Raw genomic sequence first — 22,544 nt, 5'->3', positions numbered from 1 at the left:
GGGCCTTGTTTAATTACCCACAGGAATGAACATTTGATGTTGCTATTTACCATTACATGTTCAGACGCTGATTATTACAAGTAGATACTGTCCAGGAGAGATACAAGACATTTATATCCAGTAGAAAAAGTAACTCCAGAGGTGCCTGGGTGGCTCAGTCAGTTAAGCATCTGCCTTCAGCTCAGGTCATGATCCCAGGGTCCTGGGATCGAGCCCCACATTGGGCTCCCCCGTTCAGCGGAGAGGCTACTTTTCCCTCTCCTTCTGCAGTTCCCCCTGCTTGTGCGCTCTCTCTCTCTCAAATAAAGTCTTAAAAAAAAGAAAAAAGAACTTAAGAAGTTCTATTTCTTATTGTCCTGTAGGACATCAACCAGTTTTGTATCTAACCTAGAATCATACTTTAACATTCTTTATTTTAAGATTTTACTTATTTACTCGAGAGAGAGCAAGAGTGAGAGCAAGAACACAAGGAGAGGGAGAAGCAGACTCCCCACTGAGCAGGGAGCCCGACAGGGGGCTAGATCCCAAGACCCCGAGATCAAGACCTGAGCTGAAGGCAGCCGCCTAACCGACTGAGCCAGCCAGGTGCCCCTCTAATATTCCTCTTTAAATGCCTGTCCATATCCAGGTCCCCAAGACGCATTACCACCTTACTGAGGGGGAACCCCTCACTGCTGGGTTTATACATCTTAGTTACATGTTCATTCCAGATCTAGCATCATATTTTTAACTTTTTGAAAATTATACCCTGACATTTGGTGATTCTCTAGAATGCTTTTTAAAATTATCCATGTATATGTACATGTAGGTACATGAAGTTACATCAAGAAGGGACCCAAAAGATGCCCACTCACCAAACTGTTGAGGGGGTTACCTCTGTTAGGTAGGTAGGAGGCTGGGGGGGGGGCTGTCATTGCCTTTTCCTCTGTATGCTGTGTATTACACACATCTTTTACAAGAATGTAGTCATGTGCTACTTGGGTAATTTTTAAATGGTGTTGAGCCAGAAGCCCTAACGTCTAATGAAAGTTCATCTGTATTCACATGAGAATGGAGGTGCGAACAATGGTTTCAACAGTGGGCCAACGGCTAGGCATGGGGGGGGTGTCACCCCTGTACTGTGTCAGAATGGGGGTCTGAGGGACTGTTGTGATTAATGACACTAGACCGTAAACATGGATGTGGCAGGAGACCAAGGGTCTTGGCCGGACCTTGAACCTAACTTCTGGGGCAGGCAGACAGAAAGGAGGCCATGGGGGTGGCTGAGTTCAAGTTATCCTTCTTCTAGTCTAGTTCCTGGGAGCTTTCATGTCCCTCCACACCATTTCTGCCCATTTTTCTGGGTGATACTGCTGACAGTCCTAGAGTTTTCACCTCTCCCACGTATGGAGGAAATGTTTTCTTGTTGCTTGTAAGTGTCCCTGCCCAGTCACAGCCTCGGGTAGAACTGGATCTTAGTCTCAGTACTGACTCCCTCACTCGTTGGCTGTGAGCACCTGGGCTGACACTTCCTCTGTACCTCGGACTTGTGTGCAAAACAGGATTTATGCCACCAGCCTCATCTGGGACTCTTGGAAAGGACAGAGGTGATGGGTGTGAAGTGCTGAGTGCTTAAAGGTGGCACAGGAGAAAGCTGGTCAGCATCAGGTCCTCGGACATTTGGGGGAGGATGGAAAAGTCCACTGCTGTCTGGGCCATCCCTAGGGAGGGCATGGGGAAGGTCCCAGGACAGCTCTGGGCAAGCTCTTATCGCTTCCCTTCACTTTGTTCCTCCCCATCCGGGAACGGAGCAAATACTTGGAGCTTGTCATTCAGCCCAGGCCTCCTCACCTGGGAATGCCCACCAGCTACACATCCGGAGCTTAGTCTCTCGTTGGCCTAAGACTTGCTGTGGACCTAGGACATGCCCTTCCACTTTTCTGAGACCCGGCTCTGTAGAAATGTGCCCACACTGCCTCCTCTGTGGTAGGTAGGAGGTGGGGGCGTGGGGGGTCGACTCAGTGAGAAGAGTCGGACTCAGTGAGAAGATGTGCACAAGAACACAAAGTGTGCATGCAGGGAGGATGATAAGGGACACTGTCCCTTCCTCAACACTCCTGGTGGTCTGTACCTTCAGCCCTCCATCCGACCTTCCGTAATTTGGAGCTCCCCTGGCCCCCCATGAACCACTCCTGTATTGGCTGGAACCAGCCTGTATTCTAGAATCTCGTCCCCTCCTATGTCCTCGTGGTTCTAGCATCCCACTGCGATTCCAGACCGTACAACTGGAGGGGTCAGCTGCTTCTCCTGAACAGTGCTGGCTTGCTCAGCTTCCACCGTTGGACTTGAGTCTGTGCGGCCACCACAATGCGGTGGCGGGACCGGCTGGCTGTGCTCTTCTTCCCACAAGGCATGGTGCTCACTGCAGCTGCCCTGATGCTCTTCCTCATACACCTTGGGGTCTTTGCCAGCGACGTGCACAACTTCTGCGTCACCCACCGCTACGACCGCATGAGCTTCCACTACACAGTTGTCCTGATGGTAGACTGGGGCCGGGGCTCAAGGGCTGGTCAGGGGAGGCCCAGGGGCTGATGGAAACCCCGCTGTTGTCTCAGGGGGCCACTCTCCCACTGGATGGGGCCTACAGTTCTCCCAGGTGATGAGCATCTGCTGGGCTGCCATGGGGTCACTCTACGCTGAGATGACAGATGACAAGTTTCTTCGGTGCTTTGCCCTGACCATCCTGAGTGAGTTGGGGAGAGGGTCATGCTAAGGGGGAGGGGGAGCTTTGGATCCCGGAGACATGGCAGAGAGTGGGCAGGGAATGCTGATAGGGGCTCCCTCCTCTGCTCAGTGCTAAATGGAGCCATGTTCTTCAACCGCCTGTCCCTTGAGTTTCTGGCCATCCAGTACCGTCAGGAGTACCACTGAGGCCTGAGGACTGGGCTGAGAAGGGGGAAGGAAAAGGAGGCTTCGGTGTTTTAATAAAGTCTGTCATTTATTTTCACCTGTCATCTCCTTCGTGGGGAGGAGGGCGGGAGGCTGGAGACCCAGGGTAAGCAGGTCAAGACAAACGTTTGACCTGCAGGGGCCCCAGGCCCAGCCAGCAGCCACTCTAGTGGACTTGACTGGGCCTGGGATCTTAGTGTCTCAGGCGTGAAGAAGAGGAGCAGAAAAAAAGTCCCCAGGCCTCCCTACCTCAGACCCCCGGGTCCTAGTCTGGCCTGGCTACAAGCAAGGGCTCAGGAGGGTCCCACGCGGATGTGAGGGTTCATGAGTGGGTCCAGGTTGGGATCGCTGTCAGCTGCAGCTCGGCCCAGGCGAGACATGAGCGCGAGGAGGGCCAAGAAGCCCAGGAGCCCCAGGAGCAGCAGAAGCCCCGCCCGCTGCAGCAGCGTCAGCGGCCGCTTCCGAGACCCAGCCCGGCTCCTGCGGGGGACGAGGGGAGAGTCAGGTCAGGTTCTCAATCCCTGACAGCCCCTCGGCCCGGAGAGGAACCCCAGACACGACACTTGTCTTCTGGCCCTGGTGCCGCCATTCCTGAGCCTTGCTGCTTCCGGTGTGTAGGCTCATCCCTGCACCTGCTCGTTACACAGGGGACCGTGCAGCTCAAACCAGCTGAGGCAACTAGGATGTGTCAGGCACGGCAGGGTCACTAGGCTCAGGTGGTGTCGGAGCAGGAACGGGCCTCAAAGAACCCAACCCCAAGCCTCAGATACCTAGCAGGCGAGGAAACAGCCCTACAGTGGAACAGACTTCTAGGGCCGAGCTGAGGCCTCTGCATACCCAGACCCCAGGGACTACTGTTACCCAGACGAAGCCCCTCTTATCTATCATGCAATCATCATGCCCAGGGCCTCTGGCTCTCACTTCCTCTCCTCCCCGCTCCTGGCATCCGAGCCCACCTGACCATGCATACCTGAGCAGCTGGGCCAGCCAACCCAGGGCAGGCCGGCGACGGTACTTGTCGTCATCACAGTCCCCGTGGAGGCCTGGTGAACGGTCATCATCCCGCGTGTCATACACCTTCCTCGGGGCTGAGGCTGCAGGGGCAGAGCCACCGGTTTCCACAGGCTCAGAGAAACTGGCCTGCGGCAGGGTGGGGAGTGGGGAGGGCAGGAGGTCCTTGCCCTCTCAGCCCGACAGACCATCTCAGAATTGTGGGGAGGTAATGTCTCTGTTAGAGTGAGGAGGGGGGCCCCCGGGTGGGCCTCTGGAACCCTGAGCTCCCCCCACACGAGCCACCCCACTTCCTTTCTATCCTCCTCTAGACTGGACCATTCCCTGGCTCACCGTGAGTCAAGGGCTCAGGATTGCCCATGTGGATCACTGTGTGCTGCTCGGGTCGGCTCGGGGAAGCAGGGGGCCGGGGGACTTGGCTGTAGAAGGACGGGGCAGCGGAAGCGCTGGTTATCTCCTCCTGTTCAGGGGTACCATTGGCTGTGGCAAGAAGAGAGTGGTCAGCAGAGCAGGGAGGCAAGGGCCCCCAAGGGCAGTGCAGACCACCACTTACCAGTAAAGCTAGACCAGTCAGAGAAGTCAGAGGTGTTGAGAGGCTCGGGTTCCGGGCTCACCACCTCATCGATCTGGCGGAAGGAACCTGTGTTACCAGACTGCCCGGTGCCGTCCCTCCCCACCCATCTGGCCCAGGTGGGACCCAGGGCAGATGGTCAGTCAGACAGACAGACAGACAGATTCTCACCAGAGGAAGGCCCAGTCCTGCCCGGGCCCAGTTGACCGTGGCCAGCTTCTCTCTCAGTGCAGAAGCCACAGGGCCAGCCAGGTTGGTTGGGGGGAAGATGGGGCCACTGCAGGTGGGGCACTGGTAGCCAGCAGGAGCTGTGTTTCGGGGCAGCTGGGCAGCACGTTCATTGAGGCAGGCCCAGTGGAAGAGGTCTTAGGGCCCATGAAATAGGGGAGGAGAGGCATGAAGAAGAAGACACTTAGGACGTCTAGCCCAGCAACAGCCCCCCGCCTGCTACATGGACGTATACACACACACACACGTATAGCCCACAGTCTTCTCCTTCCTGTCCTCACTCAGGTCCATTTCATCAGTGTTCCCTGAGACTTCGGCCTTCTTGGCCACCACCACCTGAACTCAGTCACGGCAGATGCTACCCTGGCGCAGTAAAAGGGAGAAGCCCACTAGGGTGGGAAGAAGATGCCAGCGACCCTTAAAAGCGAGTCCTCGCTGAACATGCACTCATCACAAGCTCCTCGGGCTAACAGCTAGTTAACAACAGTTTCAGAAAAAGTTCCTAGACGCACACAGGCACACGTATGCATGTACGCACCTATGGGCACAAATGTACACATGCTCGTATACATATAATCAAACACAAGTACCATCCCCCATATCACCACGTTGGCACACGAACTCCCACATGTATACATCTATATATTCACGTTTGCTAAAACTCAAGCGCTGTCACCCACACATTCTCCTGCAACCCCACAACACACCCGTGTTCATACATTCACGCACATTTACCCATTCACTCATCCGCAGGTACTAAAGCACTAATTAACACACGTAAAGTCATAAGACACATTAAATTCATGTATATATACACACACGCTCATCACACTGAGAAACACACACGGAGCTCTTTTGCACTAGCTCCTTCAAAAAGTGGAGTTAAGCCTCTTACACCACAGTCAGGTCAAGGTCATGATACATGTGACTGCTGACTTCTTCTGGCTGAATGTACTGGAGAAACTCCCTTCCTGTTTAACTGGAATGAGTAACAGATCCTGAATGTCCAAAAGCCTCATCCCTTCAGCTTCCTGCTGGTCCAGCCAGCTACTGCTCACAGTCAAAATGATCCCCACAAGTTGGACTGGCTCTCACTCAACCCTCAAAATGGGCAGGTAAGAAACCAGGAGCTTTAATTTTTAGGGAAAAAGACAGGCCTAGAAAGAAAAAATGACTTGCCTGAGCTCACACAGCAGGTAAATAACATAGCAGGATTAGAATTTGGGGCTCCAGCCTCCCAAGCTTTGGGAGATCTCATTGCCCTGCTGCTTAGAGAGGACCTGGAAACTGGTCACCAAGCTGGGCAGGCCTCACCATAACAGACGAGGCGGGTTGTCTCCCGGTTGGCGAGGGGTATGTTGCACAGGCGGCAATTCGGATTGTAGTCGCTATCTTGGAGCCACTGCAGATAGGACTGGACGATGCACTGGAGTGGGAGAGAGAGATCACAACAGGGGCCCATCTCCTCAAGGCCCAGCTGCTTCTTTGTACAGAGGAGACTCATCCTTTCGTTTTTCCATCAACAAATATTTACTGAGCACACAGTGTGCCAGAGTCTGCCTTAAGGGCTCTCCGGAGATAGAGCCGAGCACAAAAGCTCCAGGAGGGCTTCATTCCAACCCCTGGCCCTTCATGGAGTTGGGAGAAAACCAATACCGCCTGCCCACCTACTGCCCTGCTCAGCCCCTGCCCTGAAGGCCCCACCTTGGCGTGATTGGCTACCAGGCAGTGCTCGCAGACGTTGACCCGATGTTCGAAGCAAAACAGATTGGTCACCTTCCTCTTGGGGCACTTGCAAAGTCCCATATTCGACCCTGAGGAAGAGGTCTGAGTTGACAGCCAGGTTCCGGTGTCCGCCACTACGAACTCACAAGCCCAGATCGTTTCCACTCTTAACTCCCCTAAACACCTCTCATAATCGCCCCAACCCCCAATTACTGCCCACTGCCCCGCTACATTCCGGGCCACGCCCCCCGAACGAATCCCACCTGCGGTGACCTGTCATTCCTCCTGGATCCCGCCCCCAGCCAGGTCCCTCCACCAGCGAGTCTCCGAAACCACCGGCCCCCCCCCCCAGGGGCTCCGCCTGAGCCCCACCCCCTCCAAGCCCCGCCCCCACCTTCAACACAGACCCCTCTCTCCGTGTTTACCGATCGACCGCCGCACCGGTCCCGACGGGCGCGAGCCCTAGCCCGGCGCGCGGAAGAACAGACACCGCGCTCACCCGAGCTCCCGCTCTGCGCTCTCTACCTCGGGCCGCTCCGATTATCCCTCCGCTGCCACGTCTCTTCCGGGTGCGGCGCGCTCTGATGACGCCAGCGTGCCGCTGGCCCCGCCCCTGCTGACGCCAGACGTGAAGATCGACGAACGGTGAACGGAACACGGCGGCCCGCCCGTCTTGCGTCACTTCCGCTTCCTCCAGGCAGAGCGGGTAATTCGAACGTTTAGGTTTCCGTCGGCCCTCCGGGTTGGCGCGAGCCCCGGCGGCGGCGGCGGCTGAGGCGACGGCCGAGATCGAGACCAAGGCTAACATGTCCGAGAGGCGAACGAGGTCCGGAGGGTCCGCCCAGCGCTCTGGTGAGCGGAGGGCGCGCGGGAGCCTGGGGCCGAGCCGTTTGAGGGACGGAGTCCCGCGAGGAGGCCCTCCCCCCACCGCTGTAGGAGGCTCACTGCCCCGGAAAGGAGCTTGTTTGGGAACCTCTCGCTCACTCCTGAATCTGTTCTCTAGACTCTGAGGCCTGGAGTCTTACTCTACCTCCTAACTTTTTTCTTTTCCCAGGGCCCGGGGCCCCATCTCCTACTCAGTCTCTGCGGAGGTCCCAGCGGAAATCAGGCCCTGATCTCCCGAGCACCCTCCCTGAAATCTGGCCCAAGGTGAGCCCCGGCTTTCTCAGTTTCTGCCCCGGAAGGCGTTGGACTAACGTGGAGCTCATATTCACTCTTCTTTTCTAGGCACCCCATGCGGCTCCAGTCAGAAAGCCCATCGTTTTGAAGAAGATCGTAGCCCAGCCTGTGGAGGTGAGGACTGAGAGAGGGGTTGTGGGTTGGGAGCCAAAATTGGGGGTGGCTATGTTATCAATTATTGTCTCCACAGATCCCGCCTGTCCACACACCTCGAAGGAGCCCAAGGGTGAGTTCATTTTTATCTTCTTAATGGAGTGGAATCCAGGGCACTCTAGAGATCGGGCTGGACATACTGGCTGCTCACATCTGCCCAGGGAGCAGTTTTGAGGTACAGATCTTCCTCCACTTAGGACGGGGTTACATCCTGACAAACCTATGATAAGTTGAAAATACCATAAGTCAAACATGCATTTAATACACCGAATCTATCAAACATTGTACTTTAGTTTAGCATGCCGAACACGTTAAATGTGTTCAGAACACTTACGTTAGCGTATAGGTGGGCAAATCATCTAGTACAAAGCCTGTTTATAATGAAGAGTTGAATACCTTTTAATTTTTTGAATACTGTACTAAAAGCAAACAACGGAATGGTTGTAAATTTATCAGTTGTTTTCCTGCGTGATGGCGTGGCTGACTGGGAGCTGTAGCTTGCTGCCGTTGCCCAGCATCATGAGAGAGGATCTTACCACGTATCACTAGCCCAGGAAATGATCAAAATTGGAAGTATGATTTCTAGTGAATGCATATCAGTTTTGCTCCACAATCACATTGAAAAACTTTAAGTCAAACCGTCGTTAGGTGGGGAAGCATCTGTATTTTGAAACACTTTGCCTTTGGACACCCACATGCATTGCCAGTCTTGCTCACTCCCTGTGGATTTCATACGTTTAGGTCTTGATGTCCTAACGTTCTCTACCGTCATCTTAAGAGCTGAGCCGTGTCCTAAATATTCCTTCTCTCTAGTCCATCTCCTCAATTTGTGAGAACAGGTTGTTGTAAGATAAGTGTACAGCATTTTTACTGTTTCAGCAGAAGTTATTAAGGATGTTTCATGAACAGAAAACCTGTGCCTAAAGATATAATAAGTGAGAAACGCTAGCTGCCTTTTAGGAGCACAGGGAGCTTAGGTCAAGTGGGGAGAAAGACAGATGAGCAAGTAATAACAGCATGGCGTGCTGAGGACTGCAGTAAGAAAAGTACTAGATGTTATGAAGGCACCTAACAGACCAGCTGGCCCTGGGGCTGTTTCACAGAAGAAGAAACGTTTCAACTGAGTCTCTAAAGAAAAGTAGTAGTGTTTGGGCAAAGGACGCTGTGTTGGCAGAGCCCTGGAATTCACAAAGAAAACCCCGAGGTCTGGAGGAAGGCAGATTGTTCAGTGTGTCTGTGGCAGATCTTGTTGGGCGATAGAGCACGTTAAGCCAGAGCCATTCCTCAGGAGGCATGAACGCCACACTCAGGAGCTTGGGCTTTGTCCTCGGCATCGTGGGAGCCTTTGGGGAGTCTCAAGCTCACTAAGTCTCAGGTAGTCACTAAGGTATGCTCAGAAAAAAATCTCCCTGGGGTCTGGGTGGGGACTGGGGTGGAAACAGCCTGCTCGGGACCCCAAGACCAGGTAGGAAGACTTGACAGGAATCCTGCAGCGGGATGGCGGAGGCCTAAAGTAAGGTGAGGGCAGAGTGATGCTCTGCTCCTCATCTCACCACATGACCTACCCATCACACAGTACTCCGCCAGAAGGACACCTCCCAGAAGGCTTCCCTGACCACTTGTGCCCTGTCACAAGTCCTGTTTATGTAGTTCTCCTTAGGCCTTCTCCATATCCGAATGTTTGCATGTTGTCTTGCGGGTGGAGACTTCTGCCTCCCCATGGTAATCACTCATTCTTGTTGGTCGAACGATAGATTGATGACATTGAGCCAAAGAAGCTGCAAGGACTCGTGTGACTGCTGTAGGGGGTGAGGAAGAGGTCGTCAGGGCTAACCCCCATTTTGTGCAGCATCCCTTTTACTCTGACTCATTACTAAGACTCAGATTGCCCGTGCTTGTAGCCAGGAAGTGTCTCTATTGATAACCAACGTCATTCCTTCTGTTAGACCACAAGAGTGACTGAATTTGTCCTGTTTCCTACGGCGTTTTGGCTGCCGTAAAGCTCAGTGACGCGTTTTGGGTACATTAAGTCAGTGAGTATTGAACATCTGTTCAACACAGCGCTCTGCGGATGGTGCTGGCCAGAGGCTGGGTCAGCCAAACAGGTGAAGACCCCTGCTCTCGAGCTCATGTTCTCGTTGGGGTGATAGGTGACCAGTGTACAAGAGAGGTTGTTGGGGCAGAAGTAAAGATCAGTGGTAGCGGGGCTCCCTGCTATTCTGTGGTAAGAAACGGCTTCTCGGGGCGCCTGGATGGCTCAGTCGTTAACCGTCTGCCTTCGGCTCAGGTCATGGTCCCAGGGTCCTGGGATCGAGCCCCGCATTGGGCTCCCTGCTTGGTGGGAAGTCTGCTTCTCCCTCTACCACTCCCCCTGCTTGTGTTCCCTCTCTTGCTGTCAAATAAAAACAAAACAAAACAAAAACGGCTTCTCTGAGGAAGCAGCATTTGAGCCGAGAGTGGAGTTTTAAGGAGCCAACATGTGAACCTCTTAATACACATATGAGATTAGGCCTTTTGCCATCCACAACCTTGCCGTGGCTCCCAGGGTCTCCATGGGCCTCCCCTTCCAATGTCCTACAGAAGGCCCTCTAGCAGCCCCCATTACCTCTCGAACCCCATCTTCAGTTCCTCCTCACTTCCTCTCGCTCAGCCACACTGGCCTCGTTCCTTTACCTTTCCGGACATTCCTGCACCTCAGGACTTGGGCACCTTCTGTTCCCTCTGCCTACAACACTTGGCCTCCCTGTGACTCACTCCCTCACCCCCTTCAAGTTCTAGCTCAGACAGCCCCCCAGTGAGGCCTCCATCGACCTTCACCTACTTAAAATCCCAACCCACCCCAGTGCTATCTCATTCTGTTTTTATCCAAAGCACTTAACGCTTCTAACATGCTACATGACTTTTCCCTGTTCATTACCTGTTTTACCCCCACCAGAATGGAAGCTCCATGGAGACAGGGCTTTCTCAGGTTTTATTCCCGGCTGTGCTCCCAGTGCCTAGAAAGTACCTGGAACAGGGCAGGTGACCGGAAAGTACTTGCTGACTGGATGGACATGTTAGGAAAACCGTCACCAACTGTGTGACACATGGACCAGAGGACCCAGGTGGAAGCAGGCAGAGCAGTCAGGAGCTTGTCGAACTGCTCTAGATGATGTGATGGGGGCTTGTAGTCAGTAGGGGCGGCTAGATTCTGGTCACTTTTTGTTGGGAAACGGAGCTGACAACAGCCGGTGGTGAGGAGTCTTCTTGCATTACCAAAGTGGACTCAGAAGCAAGGACAGACAGATTCTTTTCTTCCCCTCCCCAGGTCTGTCTCAAGGTCCAATCTGTTGCCTGACCTGTCTTGTCTTCTCTTTTTAAAAGTGTCCTATGGGTCTTTCCACCCTGAATCTCCTCGGACCTTTCGGGAAGTATGTAACACAGCTAACTAACAAGGAGGTGTTCTCTCTTCTGTCCCGGTCCAGATTGCTTTTTTCTTGGAGAAGGAAAACAACCCTCCTAGCAAGGAGCCTGCTAAGGAGGATCTCTTCAAGGCATGTAATATACCCGTCACCCCCACCACCACCCCGGTGCTGTACCCCCTGAATGTTGAGTCCAACTTCAGGGAAGAAGAGCTGGACGCCAGAGACTTGGAAATGTCTAAGAAGGTCAGGCGATCCTACAGCCGGCTGGAGACCTTCGGCTCCGCCTCTACCTCCACCCCAGGCCGCCGGTCTTGCTTTGGTTTCGAGGGGCTGCTGGGGTCAGAAGACTTGGCCCGAGTCTCGCCTGTGGTGTCTTCCAAGTTAACCGAAGCCCCCAGGGTCCCTGTGAAGCCCTGGGCCCCAGATACAACTCTCCCTGGGATCTCCCCACCGGCCGTGAAAGAGAAGCGCAAGAAGAGAAAGTTGCCCGAGATCCTGGTGAGTGAGGGCCAGGGCTTTGCTCTGCTGTCGCCCCAGACGTGCTGGGAGGCCGCTGGGACTCGGGCCGGCCTGGGGCTCAGCGCCTGCAGGGTCTGGGTTCACAGGCTCCGGCCAGCACGCCCCCTTCCCCCGTCCTCGCTCACCCGCCACCTTTTTCTCTCCCCCTAGAAATCGGAGCTGGATGAATGGGCTGCGGCCATGAATGCGGAGTTTGAAGCTGCTGAGCAGTTTGATCTCCTGGTTGAATGAGATGTCGGGGTGGGGGGGTGTCCCTGGCCATCCTGTCCCCTCCCCGTGTACATAGCTCCTCCTCCCCGTGGAGAAGACACTTGGGGTCCCCTCCCTGGCCCTGTTCCCTGTACATAGGCTGTGGCTACGTGAGGCCTGCGTTCCTCGGAGGGCTGGTGCGGTGGCAACAGCCGTCTCAGGAGATGGGGCTCGCTGGGCCTGGCCACGCACCGCTATCCTGTGTCTGGTCCCTGCCTCCCAGCCGAGCCTCGCCACTTTCCAGCTGGGCCGCACACTGGGGAGTAGGAGTTGCTGGGGCAGCCGGAGGAGTGGGAAGGGCTGGGGTTGCAGGTGAGCGGGGACCCAGGCCGTTGTTGGGGAACGCAGCTGCTCTGCACCAGCCCTGGCCCAGGCGATCCCCCTGCCTTGTCTTCCATCGGGGGCCTGGTTCCCGGCCACCAGCCCGTCTATGTAAAGAGGCTTGGGTTCCCTCTTAGTTTCTGTAGATGGGCCAGGAGAGAATTCGTGGGTTGGGGAGAGTTCTGTCTGTGAGAGGAAGACCCTGGACACTGTAGAATTTTACATTTCGAAGGAGGGAGGGGAAACCTTGGTTGGGTCTCAGACCAGAAGCGTTTGCTCGGAGAAGCTGTGTTTGATCGCTCTGCTCTGCTGTTGGGATATTCGGTTAAACGCCAGGCGGGTGGGACACTGGCTGCCTGGGGCAAAGGGGGTGCATTTCCGGGTGTGGCCGCCAGGTGCCGGAAGCTGAGGCCCGGGCCTTTGGACGGGGCACCTGCACAGGGCCGGGGAAGGGGCTGTGGTGGGAGGTGCCCCACTTGTCACTTACACCTGTTTCTTACTAAACAAAGTGCACAGAGTCTACTCCACTCTAGAGGGGAAAACAGGGTTGTACGGTCCTAACCCTCGTCCCAGAGCTGCCAGCTTTGCAGCTACCCCACGCTGGTGCATCTTCAGACGTTTCCGGGGTCACAGCAGTAGAGGCTGCGAGGAGTGTGGCAGGGCTGGTGGTCGCAGAGGGTCAGGGAAGATGCGCTCGTGCTTGGTTAGGGGACTTGAGACCCCAGGGCAGGCCTGGTGGGCACTACTGAAAGCCCTTGCAAGGCCTGGGAGCCCCAGGCTACCTACTCAACTTTTCGTGCTTTGTCAGACCCCCCAAGCAAGCCCCCTTGCCGGGGCGGGCCTGGATGCCCCTGAGCTGGACGCCTGAAGAATTCTTGTCCTCGCCGGCTGGTGGGGTGGAACTCCTGGGGTGTCCTAGCCCTGCAGAGTCGGGAGCTGCCAGGTGGTGTGGAGTGTAAAGAAAGATTATGTTGCTGTTGTTTGAATAAAAAAAAATCCTGATTAAAAAGTTCCTGCTTATTTGAGACTGTTGTTTTAACGAGGCAGAGGCGAAGGTGGGAGGCCCAGGAAGCCAAGCCTTCTTTGGGCTGTGTCTCCAGGGTTGTCCCCTTGCACGGAGGACTGCCAGCCTGGCCTCTAGTAGCCCTGTGATCACTGCTCTGCCCTCACATCGGGTTTTTTCTGTGCCGTCCCATCTGCTCCCACAACGTAGGGCTGCCTGCAAGGGAGGCCTCTAGGGAGCCCCGGCCCCTCCTGTCTGGAATTCTCCCACTTGGCTCAAGGAGGCCCCGGGACATCTGTGCCACGGCTGCTCCCGTTACTTCTCAGGCAGAAGCAACCAGCGACCCCCTGATGACCAGTGCGACAGGCTCAGGTCGCTGCCACACTCTCAGCCTGGCTGACAACACCCTTTTTGGGGGCCATGGCACTGCTGGCCCCTCTTTCTTGACTTCCCCTGAAATATCAGGACACCCAGGTTCAGTCCTGGGCCCTCTTTCCAACCTGCTGGCTCTCCCCAGACGAGGACAGGCCCTCTGGGCCGCCCTCTGGCTCATTCGTGGCCAGTCTTGATCTCCATCCCATACCTCCCTCCCTCCTGAGCTCCGAACCAGAATCTAGAACTACACCTCGACTCAGAAGTCCTCTCAAACTCAGCTCATCCACCAGCTCGCCTCTTCCTGTGCTCCCTATGCCATCGGCATCCCCCCAGCTGACCTCACCACACAAGCCAGGAGCCCGGGGGTCATCTGCAGCCCTTCCTCTCCCTCATCCTGTCCCATCGGCCCTAACTTTAACATCCCTCTGCCCCACAGCCACTGGACAGCACTGGTCTCCTAGCCACCTCTCACCTCTCCAAACTGTCTACACTGCAGCCAGACTGTATTTCCCAGAAGAAATAATAATCCTGTTTCTCCCTTGCTCAAAACCCTTCGATACAATTCCACTTCTGGGTGTAACACCCAAAAGAATGGAAAGCAGGGTCTTGAAGAAATATTGGCACAGACCGTCGTGAGGCTTCCTTTTGCGGTGTAACCGCGTCTCCTGCACATGTTCCCTGATATTCGCCGTGTAGACACTTGTCACATGGAGCAGCTTGCGCTTGCCTCTCTCCATTCCCAGGACCTTTGGCTTCCTGCCCCCAGTATCTCCTCGTCCCAGTTACGGCCCAAACAACCCACACAGAAACACACAAAGGTCTCCCATGCCTTGTCACCTGGGGCCACAGCCCAGGGCCCTCACACTATGTCCCAGCTAGAGTGCCCTCAGCACTGGCCTGCCCCAAACTGCTCCCTCCTTTGGATTGCTCTCCTCTTGCCAAGATCCCCCACTTCTTAATGCTCAAGCAGCACCTTCACGGTGGGGTCTGGAGCACTAAGCTGAATGTGTGGCTCCCTTCTTTCATGGCCAGGGCTGTCTGTACCGGCTTCAGTTAGGGCACATCTCCCTGCGCTGGGGTCACCTGAGAACCTGGGGCCTCCCCTGGCCCCGGGAGCTTCTCCAGGGTCACCATCACCTGTCTGTGTGTTCTCAGGACCCTGCCGGGGCGTGTCCCCCAGACAGCACTTGGTCAGCCAGCCTTTCCTGGGAACCATTAACTGCAGAGTGAACTGTGTATGATCATGTTCATGCTATTGTTTACTGACCTTTTCTTATATTTGGGCCCTTTAGGCTGCTTCCAGTTTTTCTTCTTGGTGTAAATGGGCCTCTGTGTAAATTATTTTTATTTCCCATGGAGTCGTGTCTTTAGGACTAGTTACCAAAGTGATGTTACCATGGGCAAGGTCCTGGTTAGTTTCGTAGATCTTATTACATGTTGCCAGCTTCCCCCTGGGACAAGTCAAACCTGGTGACGTGAGCATTGATATCACCTTGGAGCTCAGTGAGTCCCCAGAGTTAGGCAGCCCCCCCTTCCCCCGCAGGGTATTTCTGGCCACCAAGATCCTGTTACCATCATGTGGACAAAAATTACAATATTTTAGGCCATCTGGAAAGGCTCGATGTACTGCAGAGAGCACATGACATGGGATCCCTGCCGCAACCCATGGGCCTATCAAAAGCCCAGATGGAGCTCGGTGTGAAGGACACATCTGAGGTCACTATTTGCCATCTGATTGCATTGTCCTCCATCGCTAGGCCCGCAGATGTACAAGATTCGGAAAAATCTGGAAGTGAAAAATGGTGACGATTCCATCTATTGACTTGAGACTTTCTGTCACTTGGGGAGAAGCTGCTATTTCAAGCCTGCTCGGGGGGACATCTAACACCGCCTTGTAGAGACAGAAGCATCCTCAGGCTCAGCCCAGCTCTGGCTCCCCCGTGAACCTGTCCAAGGGGGTCCCAGGGAGGTGCATTTGCTCAGCAGAGAAAAGAGCGGGTCCAGTTCAGATTGTGGAGCGGGGAGGGAGCAGGAAAGAGGAGAACAGCATGGGCAAGAGCTTGGAGGTGGGGTAAGTTCGGGCTGGTGTTGGGAAGTGAGGTTCCTGAGCAGACCCTTGTTCAGGGACAGTGGAATACCAAGGGGGTTACAAACAAGGGTGTTCATAACAGGGGCTTGAATGCCACACTATTTGCTTCTCCATGTCCAGTTGATAATCTCTACACCAAAAATGGGAGGGATTCTCCACTTTTTTATAAGCTTGTTTAGGATTCCTGTCAACAGGGTGCCCCTCGTGCCCCCACCCCCAATAACTTGCATCTGCTGGGATTCGGTTCATGAAATATTGTCAGTATGTAGCATGTTGTCAGATAACATATGGGCCACCTAGTGAAATTTGAATTTCAGACAAATAATGAATCATTTTTTTAGTATAAGTATGTCCTAAACATTGCATGGCATATGCTTATACTTTTAAAAGTGCTTGGTTTTCGTCTGAAATTCAGATTGAACCATGTGTCCTTGTGTTTTGGTTGCTAAATGTGGTAACCCTAATTTTGAGGGGTCTGGTTTGCTGGACAGAGCTGGTGGTGGAGGCTCTCCAGACTGGAGGCTGCCCCAGGAAAACCAGACAGGGCTGGCAAGGGGCAACTGGCAGGATGGTGGACATGGCCCCCCAAACGGGCTTCCGTCTCCTTCAGTCTCCCAGGGGCAGACGAAAAGCCTACCCTAAGCCCGTGGTGAAGCCTGCTGAGAAGCCGAAGCCAGAAGACCCTCAAGTCTCTGGGGAGCCAGGCTTAGAGGTGACAGGAAGCCCCAGGGCTTCCCAAGGCAGAGAGCAGGGGTGGCAGGAAGGGTGGCACGTCCTGGGCTGCCAGCCTCATGCTGTGCCGTCACCACGGCACCTTCTCTGCCAAAGCCGTTTTCTTCAGAGCAAGAGTTGGACTTGCAACCGGAACCCACCGTGACCTTCCTGTTCACCCTCCTGAGCACAGCGGAGCCCACTGAGTCCAGAGACCCTGAAGAGTAAGGCTGCAGGGGAGGGAGGCAGAGGGGGCACTCTCTGCTAAAATTCAGACCTGGGCCAGGACTCAGCCTGGGGTGGGCAGAGGGGAGACCCATGGACAGGCCTTGGGCCTTGGGCTGCCTCCCCCACCCCACCCCCCATGCTGCCCACCCCACCCTCCCCCAACCTCTAGACTCTCTGGTCCAACCCTCCCTGTGCACTCGTTCCAGGGACTTAGAGATCCAAGAATGCCGGTTCCTGGACACGGAAGACTGGGGGCCCCAGCGGACCGCAAAGGAAATCAGCCATTTGCAGAATGATTGCATGAGGTGAGCTGGGCCGGGGCAGGTTGGGGCAGATAGGGTGACAGGGCTTTGCCCCACTGAGGTCAGGGCCTGGGGCTTGATGGCCGTGGGTGTGCGCCTTTCCTTGGCCCTCCTCCTTCCCTCCTTCCCTTGCCTTCTCACCGTTCTGCTCTGAATGACGCCTTCACTGGCCATCAGGGCCCTTCCCTCCCAAGCATCAGTGTCCTCCCGTGTGAGCGGGACCTGCCCCACAGGCTTGGAGGCCACCGCTCTTTCCCATCAGTCGACTGCGTGCCCACACACCTGGTCTGCAAGCAGTCTGTAGGCTGCCTGTAAGGGACCCGCCCCTTTTAATTGTCTAAGAACCTGATGGGGTAGTTTGGTCTGTGGAGCCTCAGGGGTAGGGGGTGGGGTCTGGTCTCTGGATGTCAGGCTCTGGAGTTTGGGTCTGTGTCATGCCATGGTCACTGGCCCCTGTGGTGATGCCAGGGTCAGATCTCTGCCTGGAGCCAGAGGTTAGGGGGTGGGGCAGCATGACACAGTCCCTCGGGGCTGCACGTGGATCTGAGTGGTCAGCACTTTTGTTCATACTCAGAGCCCTTAGGCAGGGCTGGTTCCAGGCTTGACCCTCTTGCTAGCCTGGAACCACACAGAATTCTGTCACGGTCCCCACTGCAGCCCAACAGCGTGGGATGGCTAGCCCGCACACTAGAGTGGCCTGCCCTTCTCTTGCTAAAGAAGAGAAAAAACACCCGTCATCTCTGTCTGGGTCTCCTGCTGCCGGTCACTTGGGAAGAACAGTTCCCTCCCCCGCTGTGGCTTTGCCCCCACGAGACTGGGCTCCGATAAAACCCTGTTCCCAGGTGGCTGCTCCAGGTCACGCAGCTCAAGCAGGAGTTGCGTGTTGGGCCTGGAGGAAGCTGCTTAGGACAAGAGCCTGGGGGCTGAAGGGGTCTCTTTTAATTCTAGACTTTGGGAGTCACTGAGCACTATCCAAGCAGACAACCGGGCCCTAGGGGAGAAGCTGCAAAACCTGGTAAGGCCCTCAGGCCAGGACCCCCTTTCTTTGTGGTGCCTCCTCCTCCCTGCCTCCCAGCCCAGTGAGGGGGCCTCCAACAGTCCTGCCTGGGGTCGGTACCCACCTCTGGGCCCTGCAACCCTTTGTTCCAGCCGACCTTGTCATATGAGAGCCTAAGGAAGGAAGCAAAGGGCCTTCAGGAGGAGGTGAAGGCTGTCGCGGAGGGAGCCCATGCTGTCCGGGAGGATGCCCAGGCCTTCCCCGAGGATGCCCAGGCCTTTTCCGAGGATGCCCAGGCCTTCCCCGAGGATGCCCAGGCCTTTTCTGAGGATGCCCAGGCCTTCCCCGAGGATGCCCAGGCCTTTTCCGAGGATGCCTAGGCCACCCAGGGGGTGGCGCTGTTCCAGGCACACGGGCAGCCCCACTGTGGCCTGTGGGGAGGAAGGGCACGCCTTCCCCAGCTGCTCCCCCAGCTCCCCGTGCCTGTAGCAGCCCAGCTCCCAGAAGGCAGCACTGTTCATCCTGTAGCCAGCCTGTAGCCTGGGGCTCCCACCACCCACAGACACAGTCAGCCGTGGCCGGGCCCAAGGCTGGAGACTAGACACTTCCCTGGGAGGCCAGGGCAGCAGCTCTGCTCCAGGTTACAGTAATAAACTTCAGAGCTGAGCCGCCACTCGCCGCATGTTTGTGGGCCCGGGAAGTCAGGTAGCGTGGGAGGTCACCAACCCCAAAATGAGCTTGGTCCCTGGTTGGTGTCAGCCTCAAGGGCAACGTCCCAGTGATAAGCGCTGGGGTGGGACTGGGAGGGGGCCACACCCCTCTCCCCCAAGGATGGAGGCCCCTGGTCTAACTCCAAAGGGCAGGAAGAGACTAGGGAGGGGCGGTAAGAGCCACTAGCTGCCTTGGGACTTTGGATAAATCTCTTCCCCTTGGTAAGTCACGTCAAGGGCAGGGGTGGGGACTGCTAGTGGGAGCTCCCCAAGGGTCCAACACCTAACACCTGACACTCCTGAGGCCTCACGCCCTTCCCCATTGGGACTCTTCCCGCCCTGGGCGGCAGCTGGCTGCCTGAGTTCCCAGCTGCAGCAGAGAGAGAAAGAGAGAGGTTGGGGGAGAGAGAATTCCCATACAATTACACAGGGAGCATGCTTCAGTTTTGTGAGGAAGATGATGGTGACAGCAAGATGACAGAACCAGTTTAAAGGAGGATATAAGAAATCAACATAGGAGAAAACAGAAGGAATCCTGAAATAAGATTGCTAAATTAGATAAAAATTGGTCAATATCCTATGGAACGATTTTTTTCAAAGCCCCATGTCCCTAAGGGTACTACTATGTCCTGGGCAGAAATCCCCCAGTCGGACACAAAAAGGACAGTGGCCATCTTTCTGCCCTCACACCCAGTGCAGGGGACAAGAGGTTGGAAATTCAGGCTTGCGGCCCCTCTTTGGACCCAGCTGGACTTCCACTAGACCTGGTGCCATCCTGCCTGGACCAAAAACTACCAACACATTCGACTGGTGAAGGTTTGATTTGGTCGTCCCTTCAGGCTGAGCAGAGCTGAGGGCGGACTCAGCAGCCCCCACGGGCAGGACTCCACCCTCCCGGCCTGGCTCCCGGGAGTCCCCACCTCCCGCTTCCAGACCAGTTCTCCACCAGGGGCCCAGCTGTTACAAAGGGCCATCTTGCCATTTTCTCGAAGGGAATCAGCTGATCCTCAGACTGAGGGGGGATCGTGGGACCGATAGTGAAAGGGTTAAATCAATGGGCCCATTGGAGGACTTCTTTTTTTTTTTTTTTTAAAGATTTTATTTATTCATTTGAAACAGAGACAGAGAGAGCATGAGCGGGGGGGAGGCAGAGGGAGAGGGAGAAGCAGACTCCCCGCCGAGCTAGGAGCCCAATGTGGGGCTCGATCCCAGGACCCCAGGATCATGACCCGAGCCAAAGGCAGACGCTCAACCATCTGAGCCACCCAGGCGCCCCTCGTTGAAGGACTTCTACCAACAAGGCACATTCGTCCCTGTGGTCCCATCTCTGCCTAGGAGAGCAAGCACGCGTGGCCACATGAATACTGCAGGAAACGGAGTCTCTTCCCTTTTGTCTCTAAAGCCCAGACCTGCTGACAGATGCCCCAGACGCCCCAGCATCTTGCCGCCCCGAGCTCAGGCCCTGTAGCCAGTCCTGTGGACAGAGCATTCCCCAGGCCTGCTTCCCCGTCAGGAAGGCCCTGTCGAGGGGAGGTCCCACAGCAAAGTGGTGGGGGCCCCAGGGTGCTGCCAGGTCTTTTCACACACACACACACACACACACACACACACACGCACACACAGCAGGCTATGGCGTTGGTCCCAAGCGGTGCCCAGAACTTCCGGCCTCTCTGTCATCAAGACACCGAGGCCCGGTCAGCAAATCAGCCTCCTGTGTCCCCCTGATCCCGGGTCTCTCGTGAGGGTCAGACCGGGATGCCTCTCCCCCCGCCTCCGACACTGAGAGGTGGTGCAGCTTTGTGGACAGGGGGCCCTCCTCCTGCGCCCGGTGCCAGCCGGTGCAACGTCGACTGAGTAACCAACTGCGTGTGCTTCTCTCTCTGTAACACGGTGCCCACCTCGGAGGCCCTTCGGAGGACTAGTGACCTGGTGCGGGCTTGGTGAGTGGTTAGCACGCCAGTGAGTGTTGGCCATTAGCCGACTTCCAGTGGGTCTACCCATGCCCCCACCCCGGCCTCAGAGGCCCTGTGGAAGCAGGGTGGGTAGGCCACCCCAGCAGGCTCCCAAAGCCTGCCCAGCCTAAAGGGGCTGCTCTCCCTGCCTGAGAGGGGGGCCCGACCCTGCAGCCCAGCAGCATCACCCTCTATCCCGGGGCATCATCTTCTGGAAACATCCTGCTCCAGAGGACTGTTAGATCCCGCATCACCACCTCAGGAGGGCATTCGTGTTATGCAGCCCCCCCCGACCCCATGGCTGGCTCAGCAGTCCCGCTGGGGCTCATTCAGGTGGGGTCTGTTTCCCCGGGGTTCTGAGCCCACCTTTTGTATCCCTTGAGGTTGCCCCGGACACTTTAAATCCCAGACAGCTGGAGCGTGAATGCCCGGTGTTGGGGAGCTGTGCTGGTTCAAGTCAGTTCTCATCCATCTGACAGGCATTTGCTGAGTGCTTCCGTGTGCCAGGCTCTGTCCTGGGCTCCGGGGATCCAGTGGCGAATGAAACAAAGACCCCTACCCCAGTAGGACTTCCATCCGAGGAGGGGAGACGAGAAACAAGGGGTAAGTCACATGGGGGCAGATGCGATGAAGAAACCTGGAAAGAGAGAGGGAGGAGGAAGCCTGAGGGAGGTGAAGGAACGCAGCTTAGGTGGAGCAGCAGGGAAGGTCTCAGGGAGGACCTGAGGGAGGAGCCCCGAGGATGGCTGGGGGAACAGTGTTCCAGGAAGCCTGAGCAGCAGAGTGACGGTGAACTTGCCCTCCAGGAGCGAGGAAGAGGGAGCAGGTCGCGACCAGGGAAAGACAGTGGGATTGCTGGGCAGTGCTGAGGGCTGGCTTGAGGTTTGGGATCATACATTTAAAGCAAGACCAGTGAGGTCATGTGATTCTGCAGGCACATTCAGGCTCGGGGGTACAGGTGCAGGTGGGTGGAGAGTCAGGTTTTTTTCCCAGTGAAGGTGGCCAAGGCAGAGAGGACTGGGGGACGGGGGGGGTGGAGAGGCTTTGCAAGGGGCTGGGCTGGAGGGAGGAGCGGGAAAGTGAGAAGAACTGGCACCACGGAATTGGGAGTCCTGGAGGGACCCGAGAACTCTTGCTATCAGTGGGACCGAGGAGCGAGGTGGGAAAAGAAAAGGAGATGCGTTTGCTACCCTAAGTGGTTTCCATCAACACCACAATCCAACATGTTTAGGGAGGGCCCGAAGGTCCCTACTACTGTGGCATGCGAGCAGACGAAGCCTGAGGCGGGGGTATCTCAGGGGCTCTCTACTGGGCCTGCTTGGATGCGGGCATCAAGATCGCTGGGACAAATGCTGAGGTCATGCCCACCCAGTGGGAAGTCCAGACAGGACCCCGTGAGGGCATTGACATGGGAGATCATCTCTGGGTGGCCCATTTCATCTTGCCTCGTGTATGTGAAGACTTTGGAGGGATAGCAACCTTTGATCCTGAGCCCATTCCCGGGACCTGGGATGGTGCAGCCGGCCACACTTCAGCACCAAGGTCATGATCCCGAAGGGGCTTGGATACCGCCTGGCGCCCAACTGGATTCCATGGAACGTCCAACATCAACGACTCTTCCGCCTGCATGGCCAGCTGTGGGGCCAGCATGCGCGTTCCCCGGACTGTCAGCCAGGAGAAGAAGGGTTACCTTGGAGACTGGCATCCCTCTGCCAACTGTGACCCCTTTCCGGTGACAGAAGCCCTCATCCACACGTCTTCTCAGCGAAACTGGCGACAAACACTTCCCATACAAAAACGAAGTAGACTAGACTTGCAGCCATCAAACCCTTCCTCGTTCTCCATCCTGCCTCCATGTTTGCCCCTCTCTCAACTGTCCTAATAGCTGT

At 55.9% G+C, this 22,544-nt stretch overlaps 3 protein-coding genes and 1 pseudogene across 7 annotated transcripts; 3 read left to right on the top strand and 1 right to left on the bottom strand.

Moving 5' to 3' along the window:
- Positions 1–1,767: 1,767 nt before the first annotated feature.
- On the top strand, positions 1,768–2,910 carry TMEM262 (transmembrane protein 262). The gene is made up of 3 exons (XM_032415054.1): positions 1,768–2,520; positions 2,627–2,726; positions 2,834–2,910. Exons 1-3 carry the CDS (start codon positions 2,347–2,349, stop codon positions 2,908–2,910), a joined length of 351 nt encoding a protein of 116 aa, XP_032270945.1. The 5' UTR covers positions 1,768–2,346.
- Positions 2,911–2,955: 45 nt separating this feature from the next.
- Positions 2,956–7,050, bottom strand: ZFPL1 (zinc finger protein like 1). 5 transcript variants are annotated; one of them, XM_032415051.1, is made up of 8 exons: positions 6,963–7,050; positions 6,443–6,552; positions 6,053–6,164; positions 4,682–4,875; positions 4,493–4,565; positions 4,273–4,419; positions 3,899–4,022; positions 2,957–3,408 (listed from the first exon to the last, which is right to left on the bottom strand). In XM_032415051.1, exons 2-8 carry the CDS (start codon positions 6,542–6,544, stop codon positions 3,222–3,224), a joined length of 939 nt encoding a protein of 312 aa, XP_032270942.1. In that variant the 5' UTR covers positions 6,545–6,552; positions 6,963–7,050; the 3' UTR covers positions 2,957–3,221. The 5 variants fall into 5 exon arrangements, with proteins under 5 accessions (XP_032270944.1, XP_032270942.1, XP_032270941.1 ...); XM_032415050.1 differs by having other exon boundaries at positions 6,443–6,604; positions 6,889–7,047; XM_032415052.1 differs by lacking the exon at positions 6,963–7,050 and adding an exon at positions 6,727–6,799.
- Positions 7,051–7,181: 131 nt separating this feature from the next.
- Positions 7,182–13,278, top strand: CDCA5 (cell division cycle associated 5). The gene is made up of 6 exons (XM_032414381.1): positions 7,182–7,315; positions 7,518–7,612; positions 7,691–7,756; positions 7,833–7,868; positions 11,260–11,697; positions 11,869–13,278. The coding sequence occupies exons 1-6, from the start codon at positions 7,270–7,272 to the stop codon at positions 11,947–11,949; spliced, it is 762 nt and encodes a 253-aa protein (XP_032270272.1). The 5' UTR covers positions 7,182–7,269; the 3' UTR covers positions 11,950–13,278.
- A 7,674-nt stretch (positions 13,279–20,952) lies between these two features.
- On the top strand, positions 20,953–22,466 carry LOC116638715 (annotated as a pseudogene).
- The last annotated feature ends 78 nt before the right edge of the window (positions 22,467–22,544 follow it).

The sequence above is a fragment of the Phoca vitulina genome, unplaced genomic scaffold, assembly GCF_004348235.1.
Source record: "Phoca vitulina isolate PV1807 unplaced genomic scaffold, GSC_HSeal_1.0 scaffold16, whole genome shotgun sequence".
NCBI lineage: Eukaryota > Metazoa > Chordata > Mammalia > Carnivora > Phocidae > Phoca > Phoca vitulina.
Note: the sequence above shows the minus strand (reverse complement) of the source record. Positions and strands in the feature narration are given on the sequence as shown.

What these genes read in the sequence shown, in the direction of transcription:
- TMEM262 (XM_032415054.1), top strand. Translation starts at nt 2,347, where the DNA reads ATGCGGTGGCGGGACCGGCTGGCTGTGCTCTTCTTCCCACAAGGCATG. An exon ending in ACTACACAGTTGTCCTGATG is followed by an intron (nt 2,521 to 2,626) that starts GTAGACTGGGGC and finishes TGGGGCCTACAG; the next exon opens with TTCTCCCAGGTGATGAGCAT. An exon ending in CTTTGCCCTGACCATCCTGA is followed by an intron (nt 2,727 to 2,833) that starts GTGAGTTGGGGA and finishes TCCTCTGCTCAG; the next exon opens with TGCTAAATGGAGCCATGTTC.
- ZFPL1 (XM_032415051.1), bottom strand. Translation starts at nt 6,544, where the DNA reads ATGGGACTTTGCAAGTGCCCCAAGAGGAAGGTGACCAATCTGTTTTGC. An exon ending in TGACTGGTCTAGCTTTACTG is followed by an intron (nt 4,420 to 4,492) that starts GTAAGTGGTGGT and finishes TTCTTGCCACAG; the next exon opens with CCAATGGTACCCCTGAACAG. An exon ending in TCCTGAGCCCTTGACTCACG is followed by an intron (nt 4,023 to 4,272) that starts GTGAGCCAGGGA and finishes CTGCCCCTGCAG; the next exon opens with CCTCAGCCCCGAGGAAGGTG.
- CDCA5 (XM_032414381.1), top strand. Translation starts at nt 7,270, where the DNA reads ATGTCCGAGAGGCGAACGAGGTCCGGAGGGTCCGCCCAGCGCTCTG. An exon ending in TCGTAGCCCAGCCTGTGGAG is followed by an intron (nt 7,757 to 7,832) that starts GTGAGGACTGAG and finishes TTGTCTCCACAG; the next exon opens with ATCCCGCCTGTCCACACACC. An exon ending in GAAAGTTGCCCGAGATCCTG is followed by an intron (nt 11,698 to 11,868) that starts GTGAGTGAGGGC and finishes CTCTCCCCCTAG; the next exon opens with AAATCGGAGCTGGATGAATG.